This window comes from Callospermophilus lateralis, chromosome 9 (assembly GCF_048772815.1).
Source record: "Callospermophilus lateralis isolate mCalLat2 chromosome 9, mCalLat2.hap1, whole genome shotgun sequence".
Lineage (NCBI taxonomy): Eukaryota > Metazoa > Chordata > Mammalia > Rodentia > Sciuridae > Callospermophilus > Callospermophilus lateralis.
In genome coordinates, this window is record NC_135313.1 from 11,316,508 (window position 1) to 11,328,636 (window position 12,129).

Sequence of the window (12,129 nt, forward strand, 5' to 3'; positions counted from 1 at the left end):
CCAATCTATGGTTTAGATTCCCCTTCTTTTTAGCTCTGCAGTATATTGTTTCAAAATTTTAAACAAAATTTATTTTTCTTACCTTTCAACTGTATTGCCTACAACTATGGTAAATGAATTGCTCTATTATTAGAAAAAAAATAATCAGTGGTTTGTAACACATGGACTTATAGATGGTGGGTTTCAGAGAACTTTCTCAGCTGTTAGAAGCCCCTGTCCCCCAACTTCTTTTCAATTACCAGGGATTGGTAGCCTTTTTCTGTAAAGAGCCTGACAGATGATATTTCAGGTGAACAGAAGCCAGAGGCAATACACAGACGTAAAATACGATCTTCCAGTGCATTTTTATTTGTGGACACTGAAATTTGGATTTCATATTATTTCCACAAATTTATATATAATCTTCACAAAATATTGTTTTGTGTTTTCTGTCTTTGAGTCCTGCCCCATCCCCCTGCAACCATTTAAAAGTGTAAAAACTATTCCCAGCTCTTGGGTTGTACAAAAACTGGCAGCAGGAGGGATGTAGCCTGTGAGCTGTAGTTTGCAGACCTCTGGACTAGAATGAGCTGATTTTCATTTGTGCCTTGAGTACAGTTGCCCCCAAGTTTCATTTAAAAAAAGAGTCTCATCACTATGAAAAAAAAATTAAGCTTTAAGAGCACTGACTCAAACGTCCTGTGCCCCTCCTGGCTCAAAGTTTACTTTTACCGCTCAATCCTGAGGCTGCATTAGGTAAAGGTAACATTTCCAGTGTCAAGAAGAACTTTTGGCCATTTTTAGAAACAAGATTTTGGCCCTTAAAGCTCTATGGGTAAATAGTCTCATATTTCATTTAAATAACCTCTTCTTTTTAGTTGACCCATCCTACTATTTTTTGTTTTATATTACCAGCTTACAAGTTGCTTTCATAGACCCAGGAATCTAAAAGTCACTCTTCTTACCTTAGATAAGTGATGTTTGCAATGCTCCATTATTCCAATAGAAATTAAAAACTGGATGAATGCCAGTGATGTGGTGGTAAACAGGCTCTTTGAAATTTTCTTTTTGAAATGTCCAGCATTGCTGACCAAGATGGTACATATACTCCCACTGAGACATAAATAATCATCCAAGGTGGATCTGAACTGCAAGGAGCTTAGCAGCCACTGGACAGTGTTGGCAAAGTTTGGCAGGAAGATGTTACTCCTTTTCCTACCTTTTGGAAGTCTCTGGAAAACCACATTAAAACATGTGTCTATTCTGTCAATGTAAAGAAAATAACAGAGGGTGTTAATGAAGGGGAAGAGATGGAACCAGAAATGAGAGATGAGCAATTCAGATTTTACAAATCAAACAGGCAGTTTTGTAGATTGGAGTTTTTCAAACCTGTCTGAACTCACTGAAGACTCTGGGACCTGTTTGGCTGAACTTAGCAGACATCCTGTGGTCCCCGAGGGTTGGCCAGCAGGGACAGGAATGCGGAAGGCTCAGTCCTTCCTTCAGATGGTCAAAGCTTGTGAAATGGTGCATCCTGTCAACTCTAATGCAGTGGAGTAGGTTTAGTGTTTAATGGTGGCTGGTAAACTGAAGGTGAAGTGAGCAACAGACAAGGTACAGGTGTGGTGTGTGTGTTTTCTCCGGCATTACTGATTTCTACAGGAGCAAGAGGACCTCCTGGAAATGAAGGAGAGATGGCCATCATTTCCAAGAAGGGGAAACCTGGGGAACCTGGGCCTCCTGGGGATAATGGCTTCCCAGGAGAGAGAGGTAAACAAACATTCAAGGTTTCTTTTTTCCCCCATATTTTTTATTGGTGCATTCTAGTTGTACATAATAGTGGGATTCATTATTACATATGCATGCATGCACACATTATCACTATGTAATGTCCAATATCATTCCCCAGTATTTCCCCTGTCCCTCCCCTTCCCCTCCCTCTGGTTCCTTTTGTCTACTGTACTGATCTTTTGATTTTCATGAGCTCCCACTCCCCTCATCTTTCTTTTCGTTTTTCCTCTCTAGTTTCCACAGGAGAGAAAACCTTAATATGATCCTTGACTTTCTGAATTTGAAATATTTTGCTTAATGTACTGTTAACAAGTTCCATCCATTTTCCTGCAAATGATATAACTTAATTCTTATTGAATAAAATTTCATTGTGTATATATGTCACATTCCATAGTTTGACTGTTGTGTTGTGCTTCTGTACATGGGCATGCATGTCATCTTTACAGATAATTCAAGTGAACTCTTACACTAACATGGAGATCAGGAAAGATAATTTCTTAGATAAAATTACACATTAATGAACTTTGTGATGCTTTTTTTTTTTTTTGCTTTTCTATGCTAACACTTAACTAAAGCTCTTACATATTTATAGATTCGGATAGATTTGGATATTCCAAACTAGGATCAACTTGAGATACATATAAATTACTGGAGTCAGGTTTAAAGTACTTATGTTTGTAGTCATTGATTTTAAATTGAATAGTATTCAATATCCAGGTCACTTTGGTGTCTCTCAGAGCTCAGTGTGCATACAAATCACCAGAGGATCTTATGAAATTCAGATTCTGACTCCATAGGCCTGAGGCCTCCAGGGATGCTGTCTTTCTAACAAGCACCCCTTTGCCATGATGCTAGTCCTTAGAAAAATTGCATAGAAAGGAAGGATTTTGACAACCACATTTGTGTTTTATAGCAAGTTCAGGCTTAACCTGCATGAAGCCTGGGTTCTTGTCTTGGCTCTCTCTCTTTGACCAGTTGCCAGGGGAAAATGTTTCAACTTCTCTGCTAAGTTCTTCCTTATTTGCAAAGTGAGTGTATTGGAGCCAATAACCCTGCACACTTTGTCCTTCTTCTGGTAGTCCTGAATCTGTTCCTGGACAGCCTCTTTCACAGTGAGGTCATGGACATCAAAAACCGTTTAGAGCAAGTCAGAATTTCCAATGCCTTTGACTTCGTGTTTTAAAAGTAGGACTGAGCCCTTTGGCATAACTATTGCCTACAAAATTTTAGCCAAAAGGTTTATAATCTTCCATCTTCATCAGGTGATACAGGAAGTCCTGGAATGCAAGGGAGAAGAGGAGAGCCAGGAAGATATGGCCCACCTGGATTCCACAGAGGGGAGCCTGGTCGAAATGGGCAGCATGGGCTTCCTGGACCCCCTGGTCCTCCAGGCTCACCTGGCCTAAGAGGGATCATTGGCTTTCCAGGGTTTCCAGGAGACCAGGTAAGGAATTACTGCTGCAAGAGAGAGGAAACAATAAAACCTTTCTGCTCTTAGAATCCCATAAGAAGCCCTGATTTACCAATGTACATCATTTCCCTTTCATAGGCTGTCGGAATGTAAGGGATCATAGAAGGAGGCATGGAGTCCTCTGGAAGGCCATGGTATAACTTAAATTAAATTCCTGACCCGTGCTCATGCCTGGTTCCCCTACTATAGATGAGCAAGTCACACACTCCAGCCAGCTATAAACACCTCCATAAAGACTCGCCACATGGCTGTTGGTTCAGCAGGATGAAAGGTCATCCTGAAAAAACACCCAAATTATGATTTCTAATCCTCCTTATCAGATTTTGCTTTAACACATTTGGTATTCATAATCATAAGTAACATACTCTTGGAGAACCACAATGTATAACAAATGTAGTAGCCTGTATCATACTTCTTGAAAATGTATAACAACTCAGTGTCCATCTTTTGGGATAAAATGGAGTTTTAAAGTTTATGGTATAACAGGACTTCTAATTCTATTTTAGTTAATATTGATTTGTTCATTCAAAACCTAAAATTCAAGTCTTATGGTACAACTACTGTTCTGTAAGCATGAATAGAGGATGGTATCCTAATTGTTGACATTAATAGCTCTAATTCTGGAGGAGTTTTATCGACTTTTGAAAACTAGACACATGTGATAGTATGCTTGCAGTGCACTTCCAATTTTCTTTACCATTGCAAATTACAAAACAACAAATTGATAGCAGACAATTATAACTGGATACTGTCATACCTGTGCCACTTGCATTGGAAACCTAAGTAAGGTCTTATTTTTGTTTCATTAAATTATTAGGGTGAGCCGGGCTATCCAGGCCCCCCTGGATTTTCAGGAATTGATGGAGCAAGAGGACCTAAAGGTATGATTTGGAAACACAGTAGATGCCTGTCAAGCTCATAATCCTGGGTGCTTGCACACTGTGGATGGTCATCTTTTGCATGATAAAGGAAGTGTATCAAACAAACTGGAACATCCCAGGGGTTCTCCTTAGACAGGGTTCTCATTTGTCACTCGGATCCAAGGGTTCTAGACAGGAGGTGTCTGCAGACTCAGCTGAGTGACTTGAACCAGATTCCAAGGTAAAATACTAATGAATGAGCCACCTAAGATCTTCTCGAATCTTCTCAGCTGCTCCCACCTCCTCAGTGGGGTCTGAGCAGCAGAACATGTAGTAACCACAGCCCGCGCAAGGGGCAGCTTGGGTGCAAGGAGACCAGCTCCATACCTGTGGGCAGTGTCCCCATTGGTTAGAAGCCCCATGTCCCACAGGAGCTAGTCTTTCTTCCAAGGACTTACTTCATAAGCTCAGCTATTAGGGTTCCATGACTTCCCAAACCAGATATAATTTATAATTGTTTTTACATAAGCCAAGGGTCAGCAATTTCTCTTTCCCCCCAAGTAAAGAACCAGATCATAAAAACTATCAGCTCTGTGGGACCTGAACTCAGTCACAGCTACTGTACTGTGTTCTTGTAATATGAAAGCATCTCTAGCCAGTATGTGAACAAGGGGGTATGGTTATATCCCAATAAAAATTTATCTACAAAATAAATAAAGTAGCAGACTGGATTCAGCCTCACAGGTCTTAGTTTATCTTGTGCCAAAACTAACGTTGCCTGGTAAATACAACTGACATTGCACCTTCATCAGGTTTTGGGGGAAAGTGAAATTGAAAGTTTAAAAATGGTGGAAAAATACCCTCAGAAAAACAGATGTTTTACTTACCCTTTACTTACCCTGTCATACCTGTGCCACTTGCATTGGAAACCCGAGTAAGGTCTTATTTTTGTTTCATTAAATTGTTAGGGTGAGCCAGGCTATCCAGGCCAACAAATAACAAAAATCAGAATATCTTAAATTACAATGTTTGTGTAAAAGCTTTAATAGTTTCACTATGGGTATATCAGTAAGTTAATATATTTCTTTAAATCTATTTTAACATGGTTCATCTTTTAAACCTTACCCTTAACCTCACTTTGTGAATTCACAGGTCTGACATGCAGATATATATTACTTTAATATACTTTCTAAGTTTTTTATTTTATTTGTTCTTTTTTAGATATACTTGACAGTAGAGTGGATTCTGGCATATCACACATACCTGGAGTAACTTATTCTAATTAGGATCCAATTCTTATGGTTGTACATGATGCCGAGTAATCCTGGTTGTGTGTTCAAATACAAGGCTAGGAAAGTTATATTCAATTAATTCTACTGTCCTTTTTATTCCATTTCCTCCTCCAATACAAATTAAAATAAAAAAAACTTTAATCCATGAAATACTAATTAATGAGCCACCTAAGATCTTCTCGAATCTTATAAGACATATGAGACGCTTTATAAATGAGAATTACTGTAAGAAAACATGAACTGTGCATGCTTATTCAGTGAAAGCAATTTGATCTCTTTTCCAGAAATGGTCACAAACAGGGACATTTTTTATTTGATTTTGATGGTTTAAGCCTTCAGCATTCAAAAATCATTCCTCCTACGCTCACTGATGAGTGTATGATAGTCCCTTTGTCTCTCTCCTTCACAGTACATAGCTACCTCTTCTTGCTTCTTTTGTACCTGTGTTAGGCCATGTTTACAAGGAAGTGAAGTGACATGAATCTTAAAAAAAAAAAAAAAAAAAGCTATCTCAGCAACCCACCAACAGGAGACACAGTTCTGTCAGACTGGAACACTCAGGCCCTTAGGCAATGCATGGGGTCTTGCTTTTTTTTCTCCATGGTCTAGTTTTTTAACTTATCTCTCTACCAACTGGTTTCATCACCACCTATTTAGTATCTTTTCTGGGCCTTTCTGGATATGGTTGGATTGTACTCCAAATGAACTACATTGAGCAACTCATGATAATCCTCTGGGTTTCTGCTCCAGCAGTCCAAATCCTTAGTTTTTATATTTTTATTTTATTTTATTTTATTTTAATTAATTTTTATTGTTGGTTGTTCAAAACATTACATAGTTCTTGATATATCATATTTCACACTTTGATTCAAGTGGGATATGAACTCCCATTTTTACCCCGTGTACAGATTGCAGAATCACATCAGTTGCACAACCATTGAAATCCTTAGTTTTTAAATCAAACTTCTCAAGGAAAGACTCGCTGAGTGCCATACACCAGATCCCAATCCCTTGAGCAATTAACTATGATTAAGAGTAGGGTCAGGTACAAGCATCATTGCCACAAGGCCTGAGTGGGCTCTCTTAGAAGAGAGCATTAGTGGGCAGGTACTGACTACTTTTCTTATTCTCTCATAACCCCTCCTATTGTCTGGCCTTCCCCTCCCACTCCACTTTGAGTCCCTCACTTAAACTGGTTCCCAGCTATAAAGTAAGTCTTTGTATCTGGAATTAGACCAGCAGGAGGCACTGTCCACAGTGGCCTTTGGGTGTGCATCTCTTGTGAAGTCTTCAATAAAGCACGCCTTTGTAATATTATGTTTTATAAGGACACTGAGCTGAGCTTCCTTGTAAGAGAGCTGGAAATGTGATTGCAGCATCAGAAGCAGTGATGATCTCTGCATTTTTTTCTAAAACATAATCACAGAATCACACCATGCTGGAGTAACTTCTTAAAAAGAAACCTAAATTTGAAAATTGGCGGGGGGGTGGGGAGGGGGTGGCTAAGAATTCAAACTTCTCAATATTATGGTTTCTTATGATCATTATGATCTATGAAATCATGTGTCCATTTTTAGAAAAAAAAATGTAGTTTAAAAAAATCTTACCCTGGAAACTTTGAATATAGTTTATAAAGACAAACATGAAATTTATTAAGTCACTTGTGTGAAACTAAATTTAATTTTCTTAATGTTCGTGTACTTTATCACTCACAGGAAGCAAAGGTGAGCCTGCCAGCCAGCGTGGCCCACCTGGTCCTAAGGGTGACCCAGGCAGCCCTGGATGTCAAGGTATAGCTGCATGTTTTTCTTATTAAAATAAAAAAAAAAGTACCTTAGTTTGAAAAATAAAACCATTACTTTTATCCTTCAAGCTGGCAATGAGTGTATCAGTATTTTCTTTCCCCTTTGCCCATTAAGATACATAGCAGAAGGATTGTGTGTAATGCTGCCCTGGCACCCCTGGCCTGGTGGACGAAAGGATCACACCCCTCGGATTCTGTATTCTGTCATGCTCATGTGACCATTGACGTTGACATGACAATACACTCCCCCAGGCATGCCTATATTTTGACAGAAGTCAAAGGTGAATATTGCAAGCAATTAAAATTGGCACCATGTGCCAATTTAACCAGGCCACAGGTTCTGCTCACAGTCCTCGGTCTCCTACTGAGAACGGCATACAAGAATGCAAGGGAAGCACACCATTGTGGAGCTATCAAGGAATCTACTACAATTTATGAAAAATCAGTCCAAACCGAACAAATACCAAACCTCATAGCCAACAAGAGCTCTAAGCCATTCAAACAATGATACTTTATTATCACTCACAAGTTATGTGGAATCCCTCAGAGGGCAGTGTGATGAACCAGTGAGCCCCTGCCTTCCTATGAGGACTCTGCCAGCTACAGGAGTGACCTGTAGCAGAGGGGAAGTAGTGCTTTGCATAGCTCCACCTCTTATAAGGAAAGGGAGGAGCATTTGCATTCAAGCCAATAGAACAGAACCCCCAGAGGGGGAATTTGTCTTAGGATATTTTGTTGCCTTGCTTTCTACTTATATGTTTACCTTTCAGAAAATGTTGAGTATAAATTTCTACTTCCTTTCTGGATCCTATGGGAGCATACATCAATCTTTAAAATACGCATGCCATTTGTGAGCATGGTGGCACATACCTGTTATCCCAGGAACTTGGGAAGCTGAGGCAGGAGGCTGAAGCCAGCCCCGATAATTTAGCAAGATGCTGTCTCAAAATAAAAACTTTTTTAAAAAGGCCTAGGGGTGTAGAAGTTGCTGGGAAAGTGCCCCTGGGTTCAATTCCCAGTACCAAAAACAAACAAACAAAAATGTCCTATTTGATTTAGGAATTCTACTCCTCAGAATTTATCTTAAGTCAGCAATCAGAAAAGCTTACAAAGATGCATGCACAGGAACACCCACTTCATGGATAGAAGAAATGTTTATCCACACATGATTGCTCAAATGGCTTTTTTCCAAGAGCATTCAGCTGACAGTGGTGAGATTAAAAACCAGCTTTAAGCCAGGCACAACTGTAATACCAGCAGCTTGGGAGGTTGAGGTAGGAGGATTGTGAGTTCAAAGCCAGCCTCAGCAAAAGTGAAGGCACTAAGTAACTCAGTGAGACCCTGTCTCTAAATAAAATACAAAATAGGGCTGGAGACATGGCTCAGTGGTTGAGTGCCCCTGAGTTCAATCCCCAGTACACACACCCCCAACAAAAAAGACCAGGTTTGTATTTACATGGGCCCCCTTAAATTAAAATATTTTATCTTAATAAATTTGTACATTACTTTAAAGTTCCCCCTACCGACAGCCATACCTTAGTTCATATAACAGAAGCTATATCTAAGCTGAACTATTACGGAAAATTTTATTTTCTTTGTTTTTGTACCAAATTGAAGTTTAAAAGAAAAAAAAAAAAGTTGTTTGGTGACGAAACCTCTCTGTCCCACAATCCTTTCTCTCCCTTTCATATGAGTCTTTTATCTCTTACACAAACATGTGCATTGAGAGAGCACAATATTTTAACTGAAATGTATAACTTAAATATATACTTGGTGAGGAAAACAGTTTTGTGGTCAGCATCGTGGGGGTTCATAATAATGCCAGAGAAGCTTCTGAGCCGAGGTCTATCTGTACCCTCACTGTGGTAGCTTTGGATGAGTCCGTTGTCTTCTATGCTCAATTTCCTCAACATATTACAAGATTGTTTTGAGGATCAAATAAAATACTTTGAAATAAGTTTGGAGACTAAAGATGACTCCACAGTTGTAAAGAGCAGTTATCTTCACCAACAGGCCAGACAAAGGTGAAAAGATTTTTCCATGCTCATTGGTACTTTTATGGTAAACTAGGCAGATATACCATTTTATAAGCGCAAAGTAGTTCAAACTGGGGGCCTTTGATATCACCTAGTATTTTAAGTCAAAAATCATGAGTCTGAGTTATTTCACACTTAGACTTTTGCAGGATATTTGTGCTAGCCTACTTGGCCTGGTGTCCTGTGATTACTGCCCTATAAAGTGTTCCCTTTCTTGTATGCCGTGACTTCAGCTTAGAATTTTAAAGTTCTGTGTTATTCACCATCAGAAAGCTTTCCTAAATAGGCTTGGGCAAAGCTTGCCTTGAATTTGAATGAGCTTAACAAGAAGACACAGATGTGCAGTGTGTCCTGGAGTGATGGTTACGTTGATCCGTCCCCCGTCCCTTTAATTCAGAGAGGAGACACGGAACAGATTCTCAGATACTCTTCTTAACACACCTCAAATTCTTGTGGCAAGTCTCAGATGGCTTCTTTTTCATCTGGAGCTGACAACAGGGCTGCCATACCTTTCCTGCAGGAATGTTCTTGGGGTAAATAAGATAACACAAAGTGGGGCTGATAGATGTTAAATTCCATCAGGGAGTATGTTCAGGCCCAGGCTGGTTTGGTGTATCCTAGTATGTTGCTGTGGGTCACTCAGCTACCTCAGATGCAGTGGGTGTGGAGGATGTGGAGTCCAAACATAGACACTGGGAGCTGATGAGAGCTGGCAGGTGGCAACCTCAGCAGACCTTCCATTTATTGTGGAAATGAGTACAACTGATATTGGGCTCGGGTAGGGCTCATCCTCCAATCATACACAAGCAAAGCAGCTTATACAACATCTAGAAGCCAATCATCTTATGATTAATATAACCGCACTATGAGGAAGCTCTAAATATTGTTACATGGTGGAAGGCAGATTGGTAGGTTCTTTATCCCTATGAGAGGGGACTTTATGAGTTGGGGGAATCATGCTCTGAGGCCTTGCCTCTCGGACCCCTGGCAATGCTGACCTCAGTCACTGAGGATGTGGTTTCTCAGAAGGCTCGCTAGAGCAGAGCGCCCCATCCTGCAGGAGTTCCTGTAGGTTTTTCAAGCACTCTGAGCTGCTTGTAGCTGCTAGCTGCAAACCGAGAGTTACTCCTACATTTCCTCCCTTTTTATTAAATTTGTAGCCAAAGGAGAACCATGATAAGAGAAGAAAAGGGAAGAAAAAGGGACAGAAGTACAGGTAAAGAGGCGTAAGAAAGAGAAGGGGAAACAAGAACAACATCCAAACCCAGCCCTTTCCTGCAGCTGCCCCTTCCCTGTGGTCCTGCTGTGGCGAGTGGGCAGCTGCTGTTGTCTGGGTCTCTGTTACTTGGGTCCCGATCTGAGCTGGGCGTGGGAAGCAAAGCAGCCATGGGGGCAGGAGACCTCCCTCAGAAGGGGTGAAGGCTCAGGCCCTTGCCCAGCTGCGGGGGTGAGGATCTGTGCCTCACCTCTGTTGGCCTCCACGTTCTCTCCTGACGGCCCCTCTGCGACTGTGCCTGTCTTAGGCTGTTCCTCCTTGAGGAATCTCACCCGTCTTTGACTAACCGGCCATCCTCCAGGCCAAACAGGGTGATGTGGAGTGTGCAAGGCATTGCCCCTGAGAGGGTTAGTTCTCTGTCTAATGCCCCGTCACCTGCTGGCGGGGCCCTGGCTCTGGTCACAGGTTTTGGGAAACTCAGGTTTCTTCTCCAGGGAGGGCTCAGCTCACGGCACTGGGTGAGAGAGGCCATAGAACCAGCAAACAGTCATCGGATGAGAAAACGGAAGTTGTTGGGGCAAAGCAGAGACACAGATGAAAAGGAGAACCGCGACAAGACTCAGGACCTAATCCCTCATAATTGGCCCTTAGTTGGTATCTACTTAGATCCGATCCATAGCTGCCATCCACACAGCTGAAGGAGACTCCTTACTCTCCTCTTGACTTTCCTTATATGCATAAACTATCATAGCTTGCTTAGCTTCCACTTTGTTCAGCCTTTTTTGGAAGCATCTTAAGAACATACATTAGAACAAGAAGAGCTATGCCAATGCCAGCAAGGATCCAGTTATCGGGGTCAATTAAAGCTGACAATTTATCCCATAGCCGCTGTAGAATTGAGGGGTTAAGAATTGGTTTCATTTGGACTGAGAATCTGGGAATGCAGCACCATAGTGAAATTTCTAAAAGCCATATCCCAAGGTCCCTTAAGTCTATCTACTACTTCAAGTTGAGCTTCTGTTACATTTTTTGCCGAGACAGGGGTTTGACAAATATACAGAAATTGAAGACTGCAGGGTACCCTAACATTCAATTGAAGCATATCGATTTTTTCATCAATATGGTCAGTCTGTTGTTGGAACATTAAGATACCTCCTTGCAAGTGCAGGTTTAGTCACTCCTGGGTGGTCAGGGCTTTGATGGAGCGCTGCACTACCTGACTAATGGTTGCAGCATTTGCTGTGGACTGGGTCAAAGCTATATCAAGGGCGGTAGCTGCTGTGACCGCAGCGAGGGAGGCAGCTATGATGGCAGCGGTAATCTCCAAATCTCGCCTAACTCTGGAAAGGGAAATAGCTTTTGTAAAGTGAACCTCTTGAAGGGAGGAGTCATCCATAACAGGAGGGGTGTTCTCATTAGCGCTGCTGGCTTGATGGAGAAGTTCCAACAATTGGTTAACTCACAATGGGAATCCTCACAATTAAGACGACCATTTTTGTGATTTTAAGTGGAAGTCACAAAGAAGAAGGGTGGCTTAACACATACATGGTCTCGGAGTAGCATGGGTAGCTGAGGGATTGTTGAAAGAGCCATTAAACCAAATGGCATCCATGGTGACAATAGGAATGACATCTGTACATTTGTAAGCACTACATAACAATTGTCTGCCTAATTGCAAAA

At 41.1% G+C, this 12,129-nt stretch overlaps 1 protein-coding gene across 1 annotated transcript in view; it reads left to right on the forward strand.

The window, feature by feature from the left end:
* Col4a4 (collagen type IV alpha 4 chain) overlaps nt 1-12,129 on the forward strand; it is a 116,477-nt gene that overhangs the window by 68,193 nt on the left and 36,155 nt on the right. Inside the window, exons 31-34 of the mRNA XM_077110278.1 lie at nt 1,642-1,749; nt 3,033-3,214; nt 4,059-4,122; nt 7,109-7,183. Of these exons, the coding sequence (XP_076966393.1) occupies nt 1,642-1,749; nt 3,033-3,214; nt 4,059-4,122; nt 7,109-7,183 (429 nt within the window). The remainder of the gene's footprint in view (nt 1-1,641; nt 1,750-3,032; nt 3,215-4,058; nt 4,123-7,108; nt 7,184-12,129) is intronic.